The 26,109-nt window shown below is 55.1% G+C and overlaps 7 protein-coding genes across 7 annotated transcripts; all 7 read right to left on the reverse strand.

Moving 5' to 3' along the window:
* Positions 1 to 164: 164 nt before the first annotated feature.
* On the reverse strand, positions 165 to 2,024 carry JKF63_01293 (uncharacterized protein; the record flags this gene model as incomplete). The annotated part of the gene is made up of 1 exon (XM_067897340.1): positions 165 to 2,024. The coding sequence occupies one exon, from the start codon at positions 2,022 to 2,024 to the stop codon at positions 165 to 167; it is 1,860 nt and encodes a 619-aa protein (XP_067753497.1).
* A 1,096-nt stretch (positions 2,025 to 3,120) lies between these two features.
* JKF63_01294 (uncharacterized protein) lies at positions 3,121 to 6,798 on the reverse strand (the record flags this gene model as incomplete). The annotated part of the gene is made up of 1 exon (XM_067897341.1): positions 3,121 to 6,798. The coding sequence occupies one exon, from the start codon at positions 6,796 to 6,798 to the stop codon at positions 3,121 to 3,123; it is 3,678 nt and encodes a 1,225-aa protein (XP_067753498.1).
* Positions 6,799 to 7,625: 827 nt separating this feature from the next.
* Positions 7,626 to 10,778, reverse strand: JKF63_01295 (uncharacterized protein; the record flags this gene model as incomplete). The annotated part of the gene is made up of 1 exon (XM_067897342.1): positions 7,626 to 10,778. The coding sequence occupies one exon, from the start codon at positions 10,776 to 10,778 to the stop codon at positions 7,626 to 7,628; it is 3,153 nt and encodes a 1,050-aa protein (XP_067753499.1).
* A 1,330-nt stretch (positions 10,779 to 12,108) lies between these two features.
* On the reverse strand, positions 12,109 to 13,797 carry JKF63_01296 (uncharacterized protein; the record flags this gene model as incomplete). Its single annotated transcript, XM_067897343.1, has 1 exon — positions 12,109 to 13,797. One exon carries the CDS (start codon positions 13,795 to 13,797, stop codon positions 12,109 to 12,111), a length of 1,689 nt encoding a protein of 562 aa, XP_067753500.1.
* A 1,138-nt stretch (positions 13,798 to 14,935) lies between these two features.
* Positions 14,936 to 16,081, reverse strand: JKF63_01297 (uncharacterized protein; the record flags this gene model as incomplete). Its single annotated transcript, XM_067897344.1, has 1 exon — positions 14,936 to 16,081. The coding sequence occupies one exon, from the start codon at positions 16,079 to 16,081 to the stop codon at positions 14,936 to 14,938; it is 1,146 nt and encodes a 381-aa protein (XP_067753501.1).
* Positions 16,082 to 20,717: 4,636 nt separating this feature from the next.
* Positions 20,718 to 22,148, reverse strand: JKF63_01298 (uncharacterized protein; the record flags this gene model as incomplete). Its single annotated transcript, XM_067897345.1, has 1 exon — positions 20,718 to 22,148. One exon carries the CDS (start codon positions 22,146 to 22,148, stop codon positions 20,718 to 20,720), a length of 1,431 nt encoding a protein of 476 aa, XP_067753502.1.
* Positions 22,149 to 24,679: 2,531 nt separating this feature from the next.
* JKF63_01299 (uncharacterized protein) lies at positions 24,680 to 25,918 on the reverse strand (the record flags this gene model as incomplete). Its single annotated transcript, XM_067897346.1, has 1 exon — positions 24,680 to 25,918. The coding sequence occupies one exon, from the start codon at positions 25,916 to 25,918 to the stop codon at positions 24,680 to 24,682; it is 1,239 nt and encodes a 412-aa protein (XP_067753503.1).
* Between the last annotated feature and the right edge of the window lie 191 nt (positions 25,919 to 26,109).

Genomic DNA, 26,109 nt, shown 5'->3' on the forward strand with positions numbered 1-26,109 from the left:
TGCACACAGACACGTAAGGGGGTAAGACAAGGGGGTAAGGGGAGGGAAGACGCACAGGGTGGGTCTGCCCCCGCCCCCCCCCCCCATGGGGGAGCCAGACAACGTCACTAAACCAGCAGCAGAACAATAAGATAAGCAAAGGTGCAGAATTTACTTATCGGCAGCTACGCGGCAGTGGGGACAGACGAGGGGAGATTTTTCCACGGAGACGTCAATGCACTCGCCATGGACCTTGCGGTTGTGGGGTTTGGTCGTGTGATGGCGGGGTTCACCCACAACGCCTTTACCGGGACCAACAGTGCAAACAAGTTGTTTACTGCTCCTAGCACCACCAATGGCAGCTGCAGGTTATCGATACCGTCCATGAAACACTCAGTCAAAGTGCAAGCCGCTATCATAGTGAAGGAGTACCACGCAGGGCCCGTGATCGGCACCTCGGCGATCGCGAGAATGACACACCAGAAAATTAAACCACAAACAAGCCCACCCAGGGTGCCAGTGGTTGTCTTGTGTGTGATAGAGGTGTTGGCCCGCTCTGTGAAAAGGGCATTCTTCAAATAACGCCCGAGTGTACGTCGAGAGCTGAGAAATAGAGAGCTCCCGATGAGCGCCGCGCAGGCGTCCACAATACCGAGCGAGACAATGCCGGGGATGACATTGATGGAGAGCTCGATAATGACTGGAACCGGGGTGCCATCCGGGGACAGCTGACGGTAGCGCATCATAAGGGACATGCCAAAGCCGATGAGTAAATAAATGTGGGTGCGCACCACGCCGTCCAGGTGATCGCGGGCGTCGATATGGCGGGCCATAAAACCGGATATAAGCTCCGACCCGTACACGTTGTAGTACCGCGCCACTTCTACCAAAATACAGAGGCTGATGGCGCTAGAGAAAGCAAACGCCATGAATGGCGGGTCAATCATCGTGGCCGGTGTGAAAAAAACAACGGCGATGAGGTGGAACAACTTACGACGTGCTGTTTGCCGCACCTGCAGGGACCCAACATCTATCAGGTACACCGAGAGCGGCAGAAGCGTAAACCAGGAGATCAATGTCCACATGCGAAAACTGCTGGAGACGATATACGCGTAGAGCCAGCGAACGACGTTTTCTCGAAACTGATAACTAATAACAAGTCCAAGAAGTAGTCCCACGACCAGGTTGGACACAGCAAAGACGATAGTGATACGCTTGCGGCTCACACGGCGAGGCGACGACTTGGAGTTTTTGTTGGTTGGGATTAGACACCACTTCGACAGGATGGAGACTAGCGACGTGATGTAAATGGTGCAGAGAATCATTCCACGGCTTGCGATGTGCGTGTACGACGTCCGGTAGCCCGGTGCGTTTAGCGAAAGCACCGACTCACGTCCACCATCGATACTAAGGTTGTTGTTCACGAAAATGTCGCAGAGGTAAAATCCCACGATAGAGCTGATGAGAATTGCCTCGTTGTCGCCGACGACAGGAAGCAGTTTCACATAAAAAATGTAGCCGGACAAGACGAACGCCAGGGCGCCGAGAGAGATGACTTTATCCTTCACAATGAAGTACACCACCGTCAGCCCAACGACGGTGTAGAGCGCTATCTCGGCAATGACATTGCGGTCACGCGGCGACCTACCCCGCCTCTCCGCCCTGGCAGCAATCAAGGACAAGTAGGAGAGCAGCGTTGACGCGTAGAATAGAATTGGCGAGTGTCTGAGATTCATTGCGTGATCGAGGCATCGCTCAGACAAGAAAATGAGTGGCATTAGCAGCCGGGTCTCCCCATGCTCCGAGGTGAGGGCGACGGTGCAAAGGACGAGGATGCTGCACGCCTGCATTCGAAAATCTAGCTGCCACGACACATACGCCAGTAAAAACGCCCACAAAAGGAGCAACGTTGATGAGTATGAGATCTCAATGCTCCTATGAGCCCCCTTTGAGTTTACGTCCGCCTCCGCCGCGGGTGGCACATTCAGCTGTGAGTACTTCACGTCCGCAACCTGCGGATTCCGAAGATACATGGGGTACTTCATTCTGTATAAAATGGGTTAATACGTGTGAGTGTGTGTGTGTGTGTGTATTGGAGCCTTCACGGCTGAATAGGCGTACACATTAAGCGAAGATATCCTGATTGTTGTGGTGGTGGTGGTGGTGAAGTATCAAAAGAAGAATACAAAGTCGAAGAGAGAAACGAACGAACGAGCCAAAAAAAAAAAACACACACACAAAACAAATGAGAGGAAAGGGGGTCTCGGAACAGAAACGTGAAACGCGGCGGTTTAAAGAAAGCCCAGTGCAGCCACAGATCCACCCATGGCACAACGACGAACAAGAAGACGACAACGGGATCGTCACTATGGCGAAAAAAAAGAGCTTATTCCCTCCTGCGCTTTTCTTTGTTTAAACTTTGGGGAATAAGGGGAGAGGAAGAGAATGAGAGCTTTGGGGGGAGGGGCACGGAAGAGTCAGGAGAGTGTGTAGAAGACCCGCAAAAACACGTTTACGCAAAACATTAGCACGCGCCGCTTGCGCGTGGTGGAATGCGCCTCAGCACTCCACCGGAGACGCGAAAAATAAAGCGAATAAGTCGGCTTTGTGCAGTTGGATCCGTGGCACCGACGATGAGATGCAGTCAACATACAGTGCTCGAGACAGTTCAGGTAAAGGGTGTTGCACGCAAAAGCTTACACGTCAATGATTGTCCGAGGAGGAGAGACAGAGAGAAGCATGCCATAACACCTGTCGGTTAGCTCCTCAATCGATTGAGTCATGTTTTGTTTTTAAAGAGGGAGGGAGGGGGGAGGGCAGTACTGCTATTTGCAACTAGCCACACCGGTTTAAATGGGAGTGAGCCTTTCACCTTGATGCGAAACATCAAGGGAAAAAACGAAAAGAAATCTCCCAGAAAAAAAAACATTTTAAACGTCAAAGTGACACACAAGCGAGAGCGCGACTCCTGTTTTTTTTTGCCGCAAAGCGCAAACGACAAAAAAAAACAGTAGTAGCAGCAAAGATGAGACGCCTCACTAAAGAAGAAAACGCAGGTGGTGACAGTGTGGGAAGGAGTCTGCCCTTCCCGGTGTGTTACTCGGCCTTTCTAACTCACCTTTTCTGTTTTCTACCTCATCATCACTGCTGCGGAGGCGCATGAGTGTCGACAAACGCCCCCGTGCTGCACGTGCCGCTGATCTCAGCTGCTGTGCTCTCCAGCTCCTGCACAAACTGCCTCAGCGAAAACTCCACGTAGCTCGGCGGAACGCGAGGGGCGCTGTCGTCTGTGGTGAGCCGCGCGTTCGCCAGGACGCTGCGCACCGCCAAATGGAGATTCTCGCGGATACGTGCCATTGCTAGGATGTCCTTGTTTCCGTACAGATCCTTGACATCGTAAACAGTCGTGTCTTTGAAATGGCGGTAGAAGACGTTGACGCTTATGTTGTACGGGTTGGGCGTGGGCGCCCCAGCACTGCTCGCGACCTCCGCGTCCGTCAGCAGCGTCGTAATGTGGTGAAACCACATGGAGGGAAGGAAGAGCATATCGCCCGGGTGCAGAACGACTTCCTGAACATGTTTGCAGGCCTCAATGAAGCGAGGATAGCGGATGAGGTCGGGAGTGTCCAAGTTGATCACTGCCGAGGAGCTGCCTGCCATGTAAAGATTGTTGAACTCGGTCGGAGGGAAAAGCACCACACGTTTTGTACCGACAATCTGACACAGAACGTTGTCCAGCGCGTCATAGTGTGTCCAGAGCTCTAGCGGTGGGGCGCTCATGCGCAAACAAGACTGATGCATCCGAGGCTCAACATATTCCTTCACGCCAGGTGGCAGCACAAAGTCTTTCCCCAGGACCGGGAAGTCTGTCCACAAGTTTGAGCGTTCATTCTTCATATGAGACGCGACAGAGCGATAGTACCAGGTCTCGCGCGGTGTGTCATGAGTTTCACGAAAGAGTTTGGTGGCGTCTTCGAAGTGCTGCACCAGCTGCGCCAGTGTGACGTGACGGAAGCTGAAATTTTTGCGCACAAAATCAAGTCGCTGTGATCTTTCCGTCACATGCACAGAGACCGAGGAGTTTCCTTCGGCCTTTTTCAGGTACGCCGCGGAACCCCACGTGGACAGGCAGGGGCCAAAGGGAACATTGCGGAACACCACGGGCTGCGTCGCCCTTTTGGCTACCGCAAGAAACGCGTCCGTGCTGTAGTGCAGCACTTCATGTACAGAACGCCAGGGCTTGGAGAGGAGCTGTTTGTACGAGTACACGGCGTCCCGTGCGGTGAGGATCGATACCCCCGCGCCACACCCGCGATCGAAGCCTCCAGGTGAAGAAGTACACGGGAGCCAAGCGTTTTCGTCAACATCGTCGCCAAGGAAAAGCAGCTGCGGCTTTGCAGCAAAGGTGCCAAAAGAAAAGCAAGTGTAGCCCCCACCAAGTACACCCACCACACCCTTGCCGAGAGCCACGCAGCAATGGCGCGACCACCACGGCGCGTCGGCTGGAAGCGAGACTGTGACTCCAACCGCTGACGCAGAGGCACCGTCACAGCTGCAATCGCACACAGAGAGTGGGACTAGCACACCGAGGGGTACGCGAGCTTTCGATGTCCAGCTGCTGCCCCCTAACACGAGAAGAGAATCCTCGTTGTTGACAGTGACACAAGTCAGTGAGTGAGCGTAACGTCCTTCACCCAGCCACGCCGGCACGCAGGACCACTCTTTCGTAGACAGGCGCAGCTTCCACAGGTGCGGATTGCACGCATCGTGCCCTAGCAAGACTCCGCCGGATACAAGTACTACATCCGGCGAGAGCGCAATGGATGCGGCAGAGTGCAGCGGAGGCGGTGCCAGGCCCCTTGCTGTGCCCCAGTCGAGCGCTTCGTAAGAGATGGACAGGCGTTTCAAACACACAGTAACGCGGAAGCACTCCAGCGCGGCCCCGAAGTGCGTGTCCGTACTTTTTCCACCCAAGAGGAGAAGTGCCGCCTCGTCTGCCGTGCCGCCGAGACTCACCATGCTGTGGCGATAGCGAGGAGATGGGCAATGCCGGGGCTCACTGTCACTACGTACACTCAGTGCGCTCCAGCGCGCTGCAATGGTGCTACCGACTCCAACGGTAGGCGGCACATCAAGAGTAAGGAGGTAGGCTTCGTTGGTTGGCGAGGATGGATTGGTGCGGCCGCCCCACACGAGGTACACGCCGGGCGCTAGGCGAGAGAAGCTGTGGAACACCAACGGTGGAGGGTGCGCAGTCTGGGGACTTTCCCCCTCTGATCCTGGACAACGACCGTGTTCGCCGGCGACGACGACACGCAGTTCTCCCTCTTGCAAACTGTGCACATACACCGTGCTAACGCGCTGGTGCCGCTTGCCCGCGGCAAAGCCACCAAAGGAGACGAGAAGGCGATCACCATTCGCCAGAGGCTCAACTGCGAAACCACCGTTGCCCCAGCCCTCGAAACCGAAGCGCGCCGACGGCCAGCTGTGGAGGACGCCCTTCACAGACTCTGCGCACGGCGGCGCAGACACACCAGCTGTAATGGGTGGCAGCCCGTCAACAGAGTATTCACCAAATGCCGGGTGAGCGGCACAGCCGTTTGTTGCAATTGAGTCCCACGCCGCCGACGTGACTGCCATGGTGATGCCATAGTGCTCACACATTTCGCTCCATTCCTCAAGCTCGTCGAAGTCCTCGAGGGCGTCTACGCGCTCTGCCTCGGCGCCTGCTAGATAAAACGCTGAGATGCGATAGAAGTCCCCCCACCACGCGCGCCGCATGCCAGCCGCGTGTGCGCGGCGCGTCATGTGCGCTCCATCCGGACAGGACTGAATACCTAACAACGGGCTGTTCTTTTGACGCAACGAGTTTTGCATTACGCGGCCGAAACTGTCCGAGGGCGACACCTGATCGTACGCAATAAAGACAGCATTGGGGAAGGCCGCGGCGAGGAGCGCGAGCAGCGCGGTGGCATCTTCATGCGGCATGTACTGCATGACGCACTCAGCGTAAATGATAGTGGGGTTGGTCGCCGAAAACCCAGCCGGGCCGTGTTGATGAAGGCGTGGCAGGAGCTCCGTTTGTGCGGAACGGAGATCGACTCCGACGGCCGAATAGTGGGGACTACGGACTGGACAGTCCGCACACTGGGGAGACAGGTGCCAGTCTGCAGGGAATGTGTGCGGCGGAGCGGCAGACATGAGCGCTGCTTTCGACGATAGCACTGCAGGGAAATCCACGTCGAGGAACAACAGTTCCCCTCCAGGAAAACAGACCGGCTCCGGTGATGACGGGCGCAGGACAGATGAGGATGACGCGAGACCACATTTTTTTTCCTCGGTGAGAACATCAACAGATGCCAGCAGAAGTCGGAACGCCAAGGTGTCGTAGCCGGCTCCGAGAGAGATCACCTGAACAGGTGGAGGGCAAGGCGCACCCGCGTTGACTGCGGCGTGCCGCTCTGGGGCATTGAGGTACACTCTGACGAGCCTCACTACCAGATCCGTCATCACAGCCATGCGCAGGTAGTACCCTCGGTTGACGAGCGGAGAGCGTCGTGAGGGCTTCTTCACAAAATGTCGCAAAAAAGTGTCACGGATGTAACTCTGTGCTACAGCGGAGCGTTTGCTAATGACACTGTCGTCGTTGGTGTGTTGTACTCGCACATCCACGCTGCCATCAACCATCTTGATCTTCTGAGTAACCTTGTTCGCTTTCTTTTGCTTCTTACGTGACAGTGCCGCCCCCTCGAGAACAGCCTCGGGGAGAGTCGCTGGTGCTGGTGAGAGCACCTCTGCTTTTATGGGAGCCACGCTCATTGACTGTCGCCTCTGCCGAGGTCAGCCGCAGTACCACCGGAAGTCAAATGACCGTATCGTGTGTGTGTGTGTGTGTGGCAGTCCCCTATTGTAGTCAAAGTCCAGCAGAAAGAGAACCGGCTACACAAAGACTAGAGTCCACCTATCTGACGCACCTCGCCTCTTGGACGGCAAATCGAGCAGTGCGTGTGTGCGTGTATGTATGTCTGTGTGTGTGTGTGTGTTGAGGTTCCTTTACGAGCAATATACGAGATTGCGCAAGGCAAGATCTCGGAGCCGGATCATTACGGAGTGTAATGGTCCAGTAGGTAAAAAAAGGAGCCGCGCAAGGGGGAGAGAGAGGTGGGTGGTTAGAGGTTGTTGTCTTCTTACCAGTTTCAAGAGCACCTTGCGAGAAAGCCGTTGCGTGACGCTCCGTGCTGTCTCTCAAGTGTGAGTCACACCACGAGTAAGGGGCCATACTGCACCGCTAAACGCCATTTGGCAGAGCATCAACCATCTCAGCGCAGAGAAATCAACATACTCCCCATATCCAGAGCTTTTTTTTTGTGAAGTAAGACTATGATTGAGCAAACAGTGACATCTGTGAAGGTAGCCGCCGAGAGACACCAATGCCAGAAAGAGCTCTGAGCGTTGAGAGGAGCTACACTTGCCCCCCCCACCCACCCCAATTGGAGCAACGCAACACCCAAATCCCACGGACCAGTAGTCTATGCAATGCGCGTTTCCTCTTCGAGGTCCGAGAAGCCTTGGTCACCAAATCCCGTTCCCCTACCGAAGAAAAAAAAAAGGGAGTGCCCTCTTTGGCATCACCAGCCACGCCTTTGTCACCGCCGCGTGAGTTCCGTGCTTTCATCATCATCGATGAAGTCCACCGTGTGATCATTGTCGTCTCTCAGCAAAAGATCAGTCTCTTCGGTGCCCACTTCGTCATCCTGCGGAGTCGACCGGTGTAAAGAAGCCCCGTCAGGAAGAGACGGCAAAGACATCACTGGTTCGGCGGTAGCCTCCATCTTGCCCGTGTCAACGTCGGCCGTTGTCAGCCCCTTCCACTTCAGCACAGTCTGTGCCAGATCCACCTTGCCCGCTTTGAGCAGTAGACTACTCAAAATGACGCTTGTACTGCGGCTCAGGGCGAACCCCCGCTTTTCCATCTCGGTGAGGAGAAACGCCACCTTTGTGTGCTCGCCGGAGCGGGCAAAAGCACTGACGCACGTGTTGTAGATAAACGCGCTCTTCGGCAGGGTTGCCGAATCCAGCAACTCCTGTAGTTTTACGGTGTCCCGCAGGCGTGCGTATATGACGTAGACAGACTCTACGTCTCGCAGCCGACATTCGGGGTGGGAGAGCAAAAGAGAGATGTACCTCTGCATCTGCTCCTCGTTGCCGATTTGACTGAAGGTAGAGGCGACGGTGGCAAGTAAACGGCTGCTCAAGACGATGCTGCCGCCGCTCACCATTTCGTCCACAAGCGCCTCGGCCTCAGCGGGCATGCGCGCCCGGGCGTACGTGTTCAGCAGCACAACGTAGCCAAACTCCTCCATCGGTATTCCACGCTCCCTGCGCTCCTCCACGAGTTCCGCGAGGCCTTCGAACCGTTTGGCCCGACCGTACCCCTCAAACAAAATGTTGTAGGTGACGGCGTTCTCCTGAAAGCCCTCGGACTTCATTTTTTCGCGCACCGCTTCCATCTTGGTGACGTCCCCGCACTTTGCGTAGGCGTTCATCGCCTGGTGATACGTGATGAGTGTCGGTACCGCGTTTGTAGACTTCGACATTTCGTCGAGGATCGCCTCCATCTCGGTGAGTCGACCCATCTTACCGAGCATGTCCACCACTGTCGTGGCGGTCACCGGGTTCGGCGGTACGAGCTTCATCATGGTGTCCAGAATTTCTTGCACCTTCGTCATGTTGTTGAGCGTCATGTACACATCAAGAAAGCGATTGTACACGGGCATCGTCACCGTCATTTTGCTTTCGAGAAGGCCTGCCCAGCACTGATCGACTGCATCCACGTCGCCGAGCCTCTCGAACGCCGAGGCGACATCGGAAAAAAAAAGTGGGGTGTGAATCTGATTGCTCGACAGCGCCTTGTGCACGTAATGACGGACCCCTTCGGTATCCTGGAAGTGCGCCAGCGAAGTGACAATGACGCTGAAGAGGCGCTCATTCAACGGTACCTGCTGCGCCTCCAGTTCCTTCAATACAGCATTGAACTGCGCGCGGTTCCGGTGCAGGGTCGCGTGGCGAAGCAAAACTCGGTATACATTCGCCGACTTGTGAGGTAGGCGAGCCAGGAAGGTCTCCATCGAGTCGGGCCGATCATTTAACGCGTAGTGATTCAAGACCTCGGCCTGCACTGTCTCGTTGGCGAGAAGGCCGTACTGTTCTGCGTCTTGCACAATCGCGTCGCCACGGATAACATCTTTTGGATAGCAGCGCAGCATCTGGATGATGAGCGCTGGGCTCATGTTGTACGTGGTTCCCTTTGCCGCTTTCTGCTTCGCATCTCGAAAGAGTTGCTCGACTTTGGCGTAGTCGCCAAGGGCGTGAAATACGCGCACCAGCGTCGGGTACATAGAGCCATCCACCTGCATGCCCCGGTTCTGCATCTCCGCCAGGTACTTCTCCACAAGCCGGGGATAGTAGCGGTCCAAAACGCGAAACACGTTCTTGTAAGTTTGTGTTGTGTGGTACACCTCTCTGCGGGTCATCTCCTCTTTCAAGGCGATGACTTCCTTGACATTGTACGCATGGGCGTACCACCGCAGCATCTCATCGTAGAGCTTGTGGTCCTTTACGAGACCGGCCTTGTCGAGGAGATCGAAGCACTTGCGCATCTCCTCCAATCGGCCCAATACCCCTAGCCCGCGAAGCAGCGACGACGCGTAGAGGGGGTCCAAGTCGTCCAAGGTGTCGTTGGCGATAGCGTCCTCCACGATATGACGAATGTGCTGGACCTTCTCCAGCATGATGTTATCACCGGTTTCGTGACTGCGCGACATGAGCTCGCTCAACTTCGCGACCACAGCCGAGTCGCCCGCGACCCCGAGCGACACTCGGTCGAGCTCTGCACACAGCTCCGCCTCAACCTTGTACACATCCGCGATAGATTCCACGCTCTTTTCCTGCAGCCGCGACCGCACAAGGGCCCCTACGGCGACATCCGACAGAATAAGCTTGTGGGCCTTTGTGAGGCGCACAACAGAGTCCAGAGCAAGACTGCTGCCGCGACTCGAAACCACTGCCTGCGATACCACGGCGCTGAGGTCGATATTGTACCGCCTCGTTGCGACAACGTCCTCGACGACTCGCTTGGAGAAGTCGACGACGTCGGTGAAGCAGCCCGTCATCCCCATACCTTCAAGCACCGCGCAGTAATCGCTTGTCGTGAGCGTTTCCTTCGCGATTGCCTTCCACAACACGGCACTCTCCTCTCGCTGGCCACTGAACTGATACGCCAACACGGCCAGCACCTTCATCTCGTCGTGCACCTTTAGCTCCTCGGCCATGCCGCGCATCAGCTCCTTGGCGCTTTCTCGCTTGTAGGACTCGTACAGGTAGCGCACAAACTGAAAAGCGATAGTCAGCCCATATTTTCTAAATCGTAGTGCGGCACGAAAGAGAAGATGGGCCATGTCGCCCTGGCGGAGGTCGACGCACTCGCGCATTAGACTTTCCATGATCGCCGTGGCGTCCTCTGGCCGTATATCCTTGCGTTGCAGCTTCGATTGAAGCGTAATCATGAGATACGTCACCGCATTCCGGAACTGGGCTATTCGACGCCGGGAGTGGAGCATTGACTGTCGAATGTGGCGTGCGACGTGGCGTGGCTTGCTCGACAGCACCGATGCCAGGGCTGCCTCGTCTTCGCTGGTGAAAGGTCGATAATGCGATAGCGAGCGATTCGCGGAGGCGCGTAGCAATGTGCTGGGTGCAGCTAGTGCGCCGTAATGGCGAGCGCCTTTTATTTTCACCATTGCTGTGCTGGATGAGCCACAAAGGAAAAGCGCCGCTGTACCTAATAAGCCCCCGCTACCCAGCCGCCCAGACAGGAAGCCTTGTCCGACGCAGGAGACGGCTCGAGACATCCTCACTAGAGCCCCAAATCAGGGCGTGGATGAACGAGTGGGCTCGTGTTTGAGGCGCACAATTTGCAAGGGGGGGGGCTGTGAAAAGAAAGTAATGGAAGTAAGGAGCTTAAGCAGCTCGGCAACAGGCCGGTAAGTCAAGGTACAACAAGAGCGGCTAAGGACATGTTGCGCTTGCCGTGCTCGTTGAGCTCCCCGACCGGATCCACTGAAAATACGATGAGGGGGAGGCGTGGGAGTGGGGTAGTAAACACAGCTCACATCTTAGAATCATTTATTGTCAACATCTCCGCATTGTTTGGGGATTGCCGAGGAAGAGCACAACGTCTTCCATCCTACTCGGATACATTGGCAAACGCCCGAGGGCGACTGTGTATCACCCAAGCACGTACTCTTCAACGCTACAGCGCGCGTCACACGTCGCATGAAGAGGTATGGCTCGTGGGGGAACGAGTCGTCTCAGTGTTCAGAGAAGAATAGAGGGTTGTAGAGACTAGCGTGAAGAGCCGTGATGTGAGGACGGGCAGAGGGTGGTCCGAGCGGTACCTCTGAGGTGCTTCGTTTGTTCTCCCCACCTTCCGGTGGAGAACTCGTCTTTTTTTTGTTCGTGTTGTGCTCTTCTCCTCCTCCCTTTTCTTGTGTACAAACGCGATGCATTGAGGAGAACACCACATGATGGGAAACGGTGAGACGCATAACAGATCTGCAAACAGGTCAAGTAGGTGAAATACAGATGGGATACGAGAGGTGATGGGGATTGGTGCGTGTTTCTGTGGTGAGGGGGAGAGGGGGCGAGGAGTGAGGAAGCTTGAAACATAAAGCTGAGATACAACACACGCATAGACACAGAAAAACAAACGTGAGAAGAGGGGGGGGGGAAGCGAATGCGCATCATAAGCAGCGCCAGCAGTGAGGACGACGACGGAAAAAGTACACAAACAAACGCACACACACGCACATCCTATGACGGGGGTGAGGGGACGGGTACGAGACCATTTTCAGCGGAGACCCTGAGGGAAAAAACATTACGACCCGGCAAAACCCGCGCGCATCTCCGCAATGCGGGTGCAGCGCATGGTCCTTTGCGTGTGTGTGTGTGTGTGTGTGTGTCTCGATGGATAGTGTGTGCCCCTATACGGCGCCACACGGCCTGAACTCACGTTGCACCGGTTACCCAACACCACGCAGAGAGTCCAGCAGGAGAGTATTCCTGCGTGAATCACCGTTGTGTCACGGAGACGGACACCTCGAACTCCCGCACACCGTCCGGCACGGGCACGGGCACACGCGTAGACGACATCTCGGACATCGTCTCGTCGATGATCACAGGAGATTCTCCTGAAAAAGAGTGGTAGCAGCGCCGGTGAATCGCCTGTCCGATGCGGTTACCAGGGTAGTAGCCGTCATCGTGTTCTTCGGAGAAGTCGGGGCCACAACAGTGCGAGCACAGACACCTCATGAGAAGGCGTCCAACACCAAGCTGGTGACCACCAAAGCCGTGAAGGGCGGCTGTGAAACCGGTGAACTTTTCTCTACTACCAAAGCATTCCCCGTATTTCTCAACAAAACCACCACCGTTCTTTTCCTCCTGGACGAGGGCCTCGTAATGAGCTGGGAAGATGTCTCGCTGCCCTCGCACCGCCGCTACGATGAACTCGTTATCCATCCAGTCAAAGTTGGGGGCGTCAAGTGACTTTTTCACCTCCTCACTCAGGATAGTAAAGCTCTGCGTACACAGCAGCTTCTCGAAGAAAACACGCGTATCTTCGGACCCGCTCTCGTCGTGCACGTACCCGTGCGCCCCCTTCAGCACAATCTCACCAAAAAGAGATGCGTAGTAGGTGAGAAATAAACTACACAGGTCACGCACCGTCTGGTCCTTTGGGTGCCGCATACGCAGTATCGACAGCCCCGTCCGCAGTGCGCTGAACATGCCGGAGTGCGGCAGGTAATCCCGCGCCTCGTTATGGTAGTCGACGCGGTCACAGATGCCGCCGGGGCCGAGGTGAACCGCCACCACCGAGTCGAGTGGCACACGCGCCACGTGTGGTAGTTGAGAGGTGAGAATACCCACCAAATAGGGTGGCGGTGCGGCCAAGACGTTCAGCAGCGAGGTTGGCAGAATTGGAATGAGAATGTGCATCCAGTCAAACGGGGCAACCAGCGCCTGCAGCGACATGACAACCCTGGACACGATCGAGAAGTTTGGGCCAACAATAATGATGTGCTTCTCCAACATCAAATCCGCTAGTACGGAGAATAGCACGTCCAGGTCGGGAAAAATTACAAGCATGTCGAGTGGTGCGGTGTCGATGAACGAGCAAAGCCGATCATAAGGACGATTAAAGGTTAGGCCAAGGTCCAGCGGAGTGTTGAACATGCCCCCCGACGGCGGGGTAGGGCAGTTGCACAGCGCCTTAACCAGCCTCTGTCCTCCCTCGTTCCCATTTGTGACGAACAGGTAGGCGAGTCGATAGAAAAAGCCGCACCACGGATATGGTGATATGGCCACAACTGCCTCGCCGTTCACAAAGGCTGTCGTGTGACCATATTCACGAACACCCTTGCTGTCTGTCAGCACAAACGTGTAGCTGAGCTGATCCACTGTGTATGAGGTGCCAGCGTTTGCCATCGCGAATTTGCCTAAATTAGGGTATCTGGAGAGCGATCTCGACGGGGTGTACGGGTAAGACCAGGAAATCTTGACCACCTCCTCTTCGTTCGCCCGCCGCTCCAACCGCATGACGAGGAAGCAGTTGATGCAGCTGTGCTCGTTGCCCTTGTTGTAGAAAATCTCAGACTTGGAGGTGAAAGCGGTCTTCGTCTCCTCGTGACTGGAGCAGGAGACATTCAGCTCCTCGAATGGGGAACCCGGATCCATAGCAGGCTCCATGTTTACTGCTAACATCTAGTTTAAGCACTAATTCAAATAGCGGCACAAAGTAAAGCTACAGCGGGAGAGCCATGGCGGTGCCGACGGTTCTTCCTCCACCTCTTCGCCGCTTTACTTCCCCCCCCCTTCCTCCCCCCGGACACTGAAAAGTGCCTCGACGCTACCCCTTCAGAAGGCAAGTGCAGCCACCACTGCTGAGAGCACAATTATGTATCAGCGAAAAATTGAGTGTAGTGTACATATACGCGCCTCGCCCCTCTCTTCTCGCACTGTTTGTTTGTTTGTTTTGGTAGTGTAACTATAAGCTGTTCGCCCCTGACCCCCCCCCTCAAAAAAAAAATGGAGTCCAGCAACGCACAAACCCGCAAAGTCAAAAAAAGAATGTGCTGAAAAGAAGCACAGAAAAAAACAGGTAACTGAAAAAAAAAGGGGGGGGCGATACGCCACACGACCGTCCGAAACCTTTGCGTTCCTCCTCCTTGTTTATCTTCCAACCTGCAATACCGCCCTCTCCCCTTTCTCCCACGCCTGTTGGCTCTTTTTTTTTTTGAGGAGGGGGGGGGCTGTAGTGCTTTGCTTTCAATCCTCAGTGATGGACTCTGCTTTCTGGCACAGATGTCTTTGGTCTGGCTCTGCGTTTACGACTTTTAAAAAAAGATTAGAGCAACTCTCTACAGGGTGAGGATACCTATACGTACCGATTATAAATGTGCATATATACACTTTTATACACGTGTGCGTGGATTTGATTGCAGTAAGGGAGAGAAAGAGGGAGGGGAAATTGAGAATACAATCCAAGTAACCCTGAAGGAGGGGGAGGAGGGGGGGGGGGCACAGAGACCCCAGAGATGTGGCCCCCACAACTCTGCCTAAAACAGAAAGTTTGTTTCGACGGGTCAGCGACAGGTACGTCATCACGAGAACAGGACACAATCGCGGCCGATTCAAAGTATACAAGTAAACTCAAACACCTGCCCAAAAATGAGGAGAGAAGCACATATCCTAGACCGTCTCCGCTTACTGAAAAGCCTGGCAAGAAAAGAATTTTTTTTACTCAAGCAGTTAACAGTTTGTTCGCTGTTACCGATCACGATATATCCAACACATGCATAGCACGAACACACATGGCAACACACCTAAAACTTGACTGAGATCACTTTGACGGAAGCGCTTCTAGGGAAGGCGGTCGTGTCTGTTGGCGAGGACAGGGAGGAGATGCCGGCAGCGCGAGCTTGTGCTCCTTCTGAATGGCTTCAATCTGGTTTTCAAAGAGCGTATTCATGGGGTGAGCCTCACGGCCTTCCTCGAGCAGTGCCACCGCCTCCTCCAGGCGGTCAAGTTTGCGCAGGGCATAGGCGCCGTGGAGGTAACCCTGGACGTTTCCCGAGGCTTCAACGGCTAATCTTGCAGAATCCACTGCCTCAGCAAACTTCTTCTGACGAACCAATAAGCCCGCCTTCAGTGCCAGCAGCCCACCCAGGCGCGATGATTCCTTGGCGTGAGCGATGCCGGCGTCCACACAGCGTAGGGCGTTGCGCATGTCCCCGCAATGCAAGTTTGCCAGTGCCATTCCAGCTGCCACTTTCGCAAACAATGTGATATCCATCGGCTCATATTCCTCCTTGGAAGCCATGATTACTCCACCGCTGGTCTGCTGATGTGGCATTGAGGCCTTGGTGTCGACAGGAGTCGCGTCGCCAAGTTGAGTAGGCTGGGACTCCCCCGGCATCACTGCGTCTCTGTTGGCCTGCATACTTGGTGTGTCAACCTTCTCCGTCGTTGGTGCACAGGGCTCTCCGCTGGGCTCGTGGGTCACCGCTGTGGGAAGGGCGGTTGCTGGTGTTTTTATGGAGCAGCCGTTGCGCTCGACCTCTTCAATCATGGCCCGAAAGTTATCCGGGAAGCTGGATACGAGCTCATGTGCCTGCTCCCCAGCCGACAGGGCTGAGGAATTCGGATACAGCAAATAGCTCAGGGGCCTTTGCGCAATCAAATCCTTTGCGCCGTATTCCAGCAACAGCTTGTGGAGGTGTGGTGCAATGCTCGGCGTGGGGCTTTTGTTGTCGATCTCCTGTAAAATCTTGTTGCCGAGCTCGACAATCATGTCACGCGATGTGGTCTCTTCAAGTACCGCCCGCTGCTCCTCAAGACTCTCGTCCAGCACCTCTGGCACGTACTCCTTCACTCGCTCATCGCGTGTCTGGGGTTTGTTCCACAGATTGGTGAAGAACTCCGTCTTGTTCGTACCGAAATTCAGCGAGGGCAAGTGCGCTGCAAAGATCCTGTTGGCTTTGAACATGGGTGATAATAATAGCCGGTTCCGCAGCACAAGCCTACACTAGCATTAGCTGTGAGGGTCGGTGTTTGTGTGTTAATCTATATACATATATGTATATGTGAATAAGAGAATTTTGAGACGAGAGGTGACGTCAAAAAGTTTGGGGAGCTCCCGTTCGAGCCGAAGTGTCGAATACCTTTTACCGTGTTGACTGTCTGCTATTCTGGGGGGGGGGGGAACTTCCACTGTGCCTTCAGAGGACGAAGCGAAAAGCGGGTGGTGCAAAAAAACAAACCAAAAGAGAGGCCAAGAGGGCTGACGGTGACGAAACGAGATCCACCCCACCCCCACCCCCCCCGGTGGTGTCGCACAAGGCCTACGTTGAAACCTACACGGAGTAGACGATGTGAAATTCGTTGAACGCCCCGGACAGCTAATGCAATCCTCCACGAACCCCCTTTGTTTTCGATTGCTCTCGGGTGGCTTCCACTGGGGATACGCCCCCTCCGCCTCTTTTTTTTTTTTGAGGATGTGAACCTCGACAAGATTTTTTGTTACTTTTTCAGTTTTTCCACTTGTGAAGCAGGTTATAAGCAGAACGCGGTGAACATGCCCGAGACTGCTCCGCCTCCCCCTCCCTCCCTTTGCAGTCCTTTTTTTCCTCCACAACCAGGAAATATTTTCACAGGCGCCCACAAAAAGATAGAGGGCGAGGCTTGAAAGGGTTGTTCATGCCGTCGGCTTACAGCCACACTCTGTGAACAGTCAGCGCCCTCACTTTGAGCTTCCATGACACGCCCCACAGTGCCAACCGTGTGCACAGCACCCCCCCCCCCCCAAAAAAAAAAAACGCGCACTCAGCATCTGAACCAGCACCCCAGATCACTGTGTCGAGTATTTCTCCCCTCTCCCTTGTCTCCTGCAGGTGGAGCGACTGCATTTCTGTCATTTCACAATCGGCAGTGGGCTCCAAACAGCGTGAGATCCTCATTGGCAGGCGCCGCTGACAGTACGATGATCTGTCTACTATATATATATATATATATATATATATGAGGCTGATCATCCCAGAAGGTAGCGTTGCTATCAGGCACTGCATTAGAGGTCGGGCTGGATGTATGGAAGCAGAACGGGGGTGAGATGCGTGTTGATAGGCGTGGGGCAAAAGAGAAAGAATTGATCTTCTCGCCTGGATCGAATGGGAACAAGTCCAAAGGAGGCACAACACCGCTGATATGAGCAACCTTCCTTGCGCACAAACGAACGGCGCGTTTTCTGCGGCGAGAACTAGTCACCGGACGCCGAAAAAGGCGCTGCGCCCAACATGACCCATTGGCGAAGGACAGGTGCCGAAAACACCGCAACGGTCGCCTCATTACGGGTAAGACATACCTCCACAGCGCCACTGTACTTGAGTTGCGGCCAAAGCTCGGTCTCCCAGCGCTGGAGAGTGGCGCCTCCACCCCACCCCCTCTCCCCAGGATTGGCTGCTTGGCAACCCTCAAGATTCCAAAGCTCTCTTTTGTGTCACAACGGATGTGACTACGACCTAGAGGGCGATCCCGGACTGCCACATAGGCTGCAGAGGTCACCCCCCCCCCTCTACCCCAACATAGCGCATGAGGATGGGTCGGAAACACGTTCCGCCACGCACATCACCCCTCCTGGTCCTCCCCAGTGGCCGCCGCAACCTCGGAGAGTTAGGCGGGGGGGGGGGGGGTATACTGCCCCTTGCGCTCATCACAGAAAAGACACATGCCTTCGAACAACCGCTCATTACCGTTCCGATGCTCAGAGGACCGACAGTCCTGATCACCAAGCCATGCGAAAGGCGGCGCGGGGAGATCATGACGCAACGTGGTCATGATGTACTCACCACCAGGGAGGGAGTGCGGGTGGAAGTGGTGTGCGTGCTCGACATAGATGGGCCTTTTCAGGATGCGCAAGTCGGGTATGAAGGACTCAACATTTGCTACTGAAGTGGATGATAAACGATACTGGCATGCCTACTCCCCACAAAAGTGCTGCCGTCACTCTAGTGATCAGGGTGTAGCCCTCTGGAGGGCTGCCTTTTATGGGAAGGTGTTTCTCCTTTCTTGAAATCATTGCGTCAGTCACTGCGCCCACCTCGGTACTCAATTCCCCAGTCGGTAAACTACTTCACCTCACAGAGGGTGGTGGTGGTGGTGGTGGGGGGGGGTGCAGGCACTCGCACAGGTTCACACGCATCACGCTTGGCGCACCAGTGAAAGAAAATGCGCGGCATCGCGTGTCGCTGAACTAACCGTCCCACGCGTTGAGGGCAAGGCTGTGACGGTGGGGTGCAGTCATCGTGAGCCTCCCCGACGTGGGAATGACTCTTCTAATTACCGTGCCTGTGATTCACGCGAGCACAGATTCGCTTGAAGAGCGGAGGTTTTTCCGTCGCCATACCATGACCAATTCTCGTTTGCATCACACATGCCATCTTTCACCACCAGGGTACCACAGCGAGCGACGGCGGTTTTGATGGTGCCAAGCGCACTCTTTTTTATCCACCATTCACGCCGCACCACCTCAACAACAGCGGGACCCATGACAGCTGTTCTCTCTTGATCACACTGGGAGTGGGGGGGGGGGGGGAGTATCCAACAAAAAGCTGGTACAGCTGCGTCTTTGAGGGGAGGGGCGGTATCCTCGCCAACGCGAGTCATCCTCTCCGAAATATGGCGCGCCACAGAGCCTGATCTGACGCTTTTTGCTGTGCAGAAAGACAGCACAAACAGCGCTGCCGCACGCACGACTTTGAAGTCTCTTTACATGCGTGACACTTGCTACCATGTTGCGAGAAAGCGCACGGAGCTGCCTCACCAGAGCGAAGGGCTGGCCATCTACATAGCGAACGCTGAAAGGGCCTTACAGGTCCGAGTGGCAGCTATTCGGAAGAAGAGAGGCAAGCAAAGCGAATGCCCACCCCCCCCTCCTCCTCCTCCTCGACTGTTGACGTCTTCACGCTATGGAATATTGTTGCCAGCTGCTGGATCCGTCGCAGGAAATCAGCGGTGTTGGCACAATAATGCCGGGTTCACCTCCATTTCCCTTCACACATACCTCGAACAACAAATCGCCGATGGCTGGGGGGAACGCTGCCAACAGCTCTTGGACAGTTTGTCCACTATCGCCGTGCTCGCTGTCAAACGAAGCCCATGCTGTGGGAATTATCGGAGCGTGGGCAAGAACGAGTCGGTGGCCCCACACCAAGCCCAGAGCCGTAGAACCTTCACGGGAATGCCATCCTCTCTTTGGTCAAGTCCAGAGACCGTGAACCCAGTGGGCCCGCCCTGAAAAAAGGAGACAGCACCGCAAAACATTATCGCTTCCTTTTTTTTCCACTCTAACGTGAAAATGTTAAACCAAGCCCAAAAGCAAAGGAACTCACAAATAAGAGCCATCGGGGATAAATTGGGGGAAGGAATGGGTATACGCGAAAGAAAGAGAGAGTTGGTCGATTACGCAGGCCGCTGGTGCGCAGCAGTTCGCTCAGCTGAGTCAGTACGTGCAAGAGAAAAAAAAAGAGAAGCGCCGGAGCAAGACCTCCTAAAAATGTGCACGTGCCCACCCCGAGCGTTAGAGCCTCCCCTACCCCCCCCGCATCCTCTTCCTCCGTACAAAACCACACAAAGGTAGCGCCTGCATATGAACATATGTGTATATAAAGCGGAGACAAAGCCCCATCTCGCAGCCCATCCAATAGGCATCATCACGGACAGCAGTGTGGAGCACGGCGCCTGAAAAGGCGCTCCGTCCCTCCGTTCCATTTTTGTCTCTCACGGCCTCTAGGATTTAGCTAGATGTGAAGAATACAGGAACATACACAAACATACGCACACTGGCCAGGCATCGCTGCACTGTTTATTTTCTTTCTTACTTTTTTTTCCCCCCGCAGCATACAGTCAGACATGGCGTTTACGTGAATAGGCCGGCGTGTAGGCCTGGCATGGTGGCGAGTGGACGGTGAGTGCATATGAGAACCGTTGTTTGTTATAAAGGGGAGTAGATGTGATGGGGCAAGCAAAAACGCGGCCAAGGAAGGACTCATGTGAAACGAAGACGCTACGACTCACCCAAAGAGCAACGATCAAGACAGGCGCGCACGACCCAACAACAACACATTAAATAGAATTTCACAGGTATCAAACTCCAGCGACGGCGTAGACGGACGGCTGTGTAAGAAACGATGAGCAATGGATACCTCCGACATGGCATCTCTAGCGTTCACGAGGCACAAAGGGCATGCGGAGATGCCTCGCCCCAAAGCGCGAAACCCGCACCACAAAAATCATGCGCTCGCTCCATCACAGAACATCGGTGTTCAAGGGGAATGAGCTCACACAAAACAGAGGTGAAAATGGGAGCGGAGCCGGGAATCTGGCCTGCGGCAGCACGACCCCCTGGACTGAGAACCCTGAGATACCTCCTCCCAGGAGATCCACACAGAAAATGGATGCCTCTAATCGTCGGCTACTCTTCCACGGGAGTAGAGGGCTGTGGATATAACGCTGCCTTGACTCCGTCTCCGTTTTTCCCAATGCCACCCTCCCTTATCGATGAGGATGGGAGCGGCAGAACCTCGTAAAAGAGGCTCATCGGGGTGAAAAGGAGGGGGAGGGATGTTCCATCACTGTGACGCACATTCGACCTGCTGAGCGCCACCAGCAGATGCCCCTCCTGTGGAGCGGCGTGAGCTGCCGCCGCCGCCGTGGCCACCACTCTCTTGCGAAGCCCACAGGCTTCGTCTCTGCTCCTCCAGCTGCTCGCGAGACTCGCGCATCACCCGCGCCTTCACGGTGTTTCCAAGCGAAGCGTTCGCATCGGAGGTGGGAGTCCCGAAGGCGTTTTTGATCAGCTCCCTCTGACTGTCTGTGAGCTTGTTGGGCATCTTGAGGTGCGTAAAGATGTAAATGTCACCGCGCTCCCCAGAGACACCGGGCATACCCTCTCCAGTGACCTTGATCACCCCGTCTGGTTTCAAAATGTGCTCGGCCGATGTTTCAACGTTGACGGTGCGGCCATCAAGCAGTTTCAGGGGCATGCGCAGCCCCAGAAGCGCCTCCTGCAGTGTCACGTCCTTATTGACAATAAGGTCGTTGCCACGCCTCTGGAAAACCCGATGGGGGCTCACTTCGATGTGCAGATGCATATCTGCGGGCGGTGCTCCAGGGATCGTGCCACCCTCGCCGCGCACCACGAGCGTCACGTTCGACGGCACGCCAGGCGGAACCTCGATTGTCACGTCCTCCGAGACGGTGCGGTAGCCCTTACCGCGGCACTTTAGGCATTGGTCCTCCGGCTTTGCTACTGAACCGGTGCCGAAGCATCGCGGACACTCGGTAATTGTCTGCTGGACCATGCCAGGTCCCATACGATGCTGCTGCACGACGTGGCCAGACCCATTGCACTGAGTACACTTTGGCTTCTCGGTCTTACTCTTGCTACCGAAGCCATTACAATCCGAGCAAACCTTCGGACGGTTCACTCGCATCGTCTTGGTCACACCCTTGTAGACGTCCTCCAGCGTCACGCGCGTCCGCACCTCCAGCGGCTGGAGGGTAGGGGTGGCATGACGACCACCACCGCCACCAAACATATCACCGAATCCGCCCCTGCCCCCCATTCCACTGCGGAAGAACTCGGCGAAAATCTCCTCAGCAGAGCGGCCGCCAGCGCCGAAGCCTCCCATCCCCTCTGCGCCGCCCATATTCGGCATATTCGCCGCCTCGGAGCCGTACTGGTCGTATATTTTTCTCTTTTCGGGGTTACTAAGAACCTCGTAGGCCTCTGCCACCTCTGCGAACTCCTCCTTGCTGCCACCCTGGTCTGGGTGAGTCTCTAGCGCACGCTTCCGGTAAGCCTTCTTGATCTCTTTCAAATCATCGGTTCGATTCACGCCGAGCATCTTGTAGTAATCCTTGTTGCCGCTCGAGTAAAGACGGACAGAGGTGGTGGAGGAACCAAAGGTGGTGGGAGCGGCAGGCGCAGCGGCCGTGCATGCGGCTGAAGTCAAGCCGCAAGCTCTGCGAGTGGCAGAGGCAGCGAGGTATCGGAACATAGTGAATTTCAGGACGACGTAGAAATCCAGCAATATAGAGGAAGAGAGAGAGGGGCTTTAGAGAGCGCACGCCAGAGTGCTCGCCGATTGAACCCCACCACACGTCTGTAATGGTGAAAGGAGTCGCAGGAGAAGGGGGAGAAGGGGGAGAAACAGAGGCAATCGGGGGTCTGATGGGGTCTGAAAAAAGAACAAAAAAAAAACAGCAACAAAAGTTGAGATGAGAAAAGCACACTCAAAGTAGTGTGAGTTTACGCTGTATTCTCTCTTCTGACTTTGTCGCGTGGGCCACGTTTACTTCTGTTCGTGTGAAGTCACAGAGCGTCCGATCACCTATGTCGCCACCCACTATCGGTAATATCTGCGCTTTTGTCTATGGCGACCTGCTTCCTCTTTAACGCGCGCGCAGGTGGGGGGGGAGAGGGAAGAGGAGGAGAGGGGGAGAAGAGGGGGAGAGGGGAGACAGAAGGAGACAGAGGGAATAGAACCACAACTAAGCAGCCAAGCGCAGCGCACACACGCCCCATGCAAGAAACAACGATGTATGTGTGACGACGATGGCAACACCGCGACAGAGTATGCCAAGAATGCGCCTAACCTCCAGATGGTACGACACAAAGAGGCGCAAGCCTGACAAGAAAACAAGAGTCAAACTTGAGAAATGAGGGGAAGCGGCGGACGGCAACGTCGTCGGACTATTAACGAAGCGAAGGGTGCAATAGGCCAAGGAACACGGTATGTGGTCTGTGGCCACTATTGTGGCTGCAGGTCAAGTGAGAGACACGGTACTCCCCCAACCAACCTTGCAGGTGTGCAGGTGATGTAGTTCAGACAGGCCGGTACGTGACGCGAGTATGCACTCTGTGTGTGTGTGTGTGTGTGTATTTACTTAGGAAACAGACTTCAAAAAGTTGAGGAAGAGAGGGGGGGAGGAGGAGGAGGAGGACACATACAAAATAAACAAGGGGCAAAACAAACAGGACACATACCCTTTTGCTGTTATCCGTTGAGTACAATCGCGTGAGATCGGGGAAACAAAGAAAGTGAAAAAAACAAAGAAACCGCGAGGTGGGAAGAGAAGAGATGAATAGGAGTCACAGCTGAGAGATTTCGGCATGTTAGATCACGCGTGGTGTCACTCTGCGAGAGAGTCCATTGAATTCTCGGCCGATCCCCCCCCCCCCCAAGGGGAAAGGGGGGATGAGGAAACGCGAAATAACAAAGAAACAGTTTGTGCGTCATTTATCGGCAGGGCCCTGGGCAGCACATGCGGGAGCAGAGCGTCACGTTTAACCGCATCTATACAGTGACTCCAAGAACAGCGGTGCACAATAGGCGACTTTTCCTTCTCTGGAACTGATTTCTTAGAGGATTTAAACACTAATGATGTGAGCTCACCCGACATTCTCGACAATCGCTGGCGACATCGACGCGCCATCCACGAACCTAGTACAAGTGCGCTGACTGACACGGGGTATGCAAGCAGTGAACGCGGCAGTTACTCCTTTGGGAAACAGCGGGGGCAGGGAGGGAGGGAGGGAGGGAGGTAAAGAAATGTTTCACGGACAATTAGCAGCCGGTGGAGATCTGCCCAACCCCGCAACACGAAGCACACCACACGGAGTTCATGTTTACACCTTTCAAAAACATCGGTGAGGTGAGGGTGTGGCGCGAGAGGAGGCGCTTGCCGTGACCTCCGATCTGACCGAACACCAAAAAGCATTCATCCAGGAAGAAGTTGATAGGAGTATTCCAACAGTGGTACTACTGCCCGGTTTTAGCGGTCGAGAGTTGTACCAACTGTGTATCGGCGCTTTCGCACCTCGCCCCAACCCTTCACGAGAGGAGGCGTGGTGGGGTGACTGTCAGAAAATACACGTCCCTCGCTGTCTCTTCATCGACACGAGGTTAGCACACACATCCACATATGCAGCAAGTATAGGTGCGAAGCACCGACAAAAAGAGATCGCGTTGGGAGCCAGACAAGTTGTTTCGTGAGCACAAGAAGCGCGGGAGCGGGAGCGGGAGGAATAAAAGAAGACACACACACACACATAGACAATACCCGATTGGAAAGTAGGGCGGCTATGACGAAGCCCGCCGCTCCACCAACACGGCTTGCCCGTATTCGAGCACCACACGGCTTCCCACCTGAGCTGTCTTTTTCGTAAGACCTCGTCCCTGTGAAACACCACCCCTTTTGTGCCCCAATACGGCACAGGAAGCGCACATACTCCCCATCCCACCTCACCCCACACACACACGAAAAAAAAGAGGCCAACGGTGATGATTGGCCACCGCCAGAGACAGCACGCACTTGATTTTTCGGGGTATCTTCATTTACAGGAGTGTTACGACGAGATAACAAGCGTCGCGCAGTGAAACACAAAAACAGCGCACCCCCATTTGCGTTGCACGCTGCACCTCTTTACAGAGCGGGCCCACACGCAACGCTACAATCCTGTTTTCTGCTTTCCAGGGGGGGGGGAGGGGGGGCGGGGCCGCCTCTGACCCTCTCTCTTGAATGGAGCTCAAGAGTTCGCGATAGACGCGCGTTGGTGACAGTTCTCGCTTCGGTGATTGCCACCGCAGTGTTTGCAGGGATTGGTACGGTAGCAGTGCGACGAGCTATGGCCCAGTTGACCGCAACGGTCGCACTTGAGCAGTTCGGGGTGTTTCTGGTAGCAATTACGCGCCGTGTGACCCACACCGCCACAGAAGGAACAGCGCATGTTGCCGTTCAGTTTTCGAAAGCACTCCTTTTCCGTGTGCCCTTTGCTACCACAGAAGCTGCAAACCCCTCCAGGCCCGATATACCGTTCCAGCCAAGCAGTGTTGACTTGCGCCGGCTGGGCATCGGCCTCGACCGTAACCGCATGCCCAACGCCGTAGTGCTCGACATACTGCGCGGTGAGCCGTTCTACCGCTGCCTCCGGCACCTGCCGTGTCAGTGACGGAAAATATGCGGAGAGGAGGTAAATGTGGCGAACATCGTCTGCGGCGTACTCGAGAAAGTGTTCTGGCAATGGTCGAGTATCCCAAACAGGGCGGTCGCCAACCATCATCGCCGTCTGGACGGCAGAGTCGCCATCCTGACGGTGGATGCCGGCTATACTTTTAAGCACGTACGCCATGCCAGACCGCCGGTTCACGCTGCGCAGCTTCCACTGGACAGCTGTGAAGAGAAGCTGTAAATCCAGGACACGCTTCGGCGTCAAGTTCATCTGCGTGCTCAGCGCCTCGATATCGCGCCGGCAATCAAAAAAGAGTTTCCGAATGGCATCGTCGTCAAAGATGGGCTGCATTGCCTGGGCGAAGACTGGAACTGAGAGAGAAAGCACGTCAAACAAGAACACCACTGGTACCACGTCACCGCAAGCCTGAACAAGAGAGACGCGCCCAAGTTGGGGTGACTTGTTAGCTTCAGGAGTGCAGAAGGCCTCGACGTCCATGGCGATTTGCCGACTTCGCTGAAGCACTCCCACAGTTTCCCTCAGCTGCGCCTCGGTGCTGACTACCTGGTAAGGATATCTCAGAATGGCAGCGCAGTCGCCGCTCAAGGGAACAGACGAGATGGATGACGATAAGGGCAAACAAGAACTTGCTTCGGGGGTGGTCCCCACGGCAGCGTCATTGTTTCCGCTACCACCAACATCATGTGAACTGGACGACAAGGACGGTCTCTGCGTGATGGCGCGCATGGAACTAGCAACCCCACTTCGCACTAGGCGAGGAAGCCCGGCCCGGCCGTAAAGCCGACAAGCCTTCATGTTTACCGTACGGAGTACCAAAAAAGATGAGCAAGACCAACACAGGAGCACTTGCAATGGGTAAACACTCACTCTCTCTGCGTCCCTGGGGGGGGGGGTTATAGACCCAGCACCAACCCTTCTGATATCAGATATCACCTGTTTCTGCGCAGGCAGCTGAACGTATGGGCACGCACACACACACACACACA

Source organism: Porcisia hertigi, chromosome 35 (assembly GCF_017918235.1).
Source record: "Porcisia hertigi strain C119 chromosome 35, whole genome shotgun sequence".
Taxonomy (NCBI): domain Eukaryota; phylum Euglenozoa; class Kinetoplastea; order Trypanosomatida; family Trypanosomatidae; genus Porcisia; species Porcisia hertigi.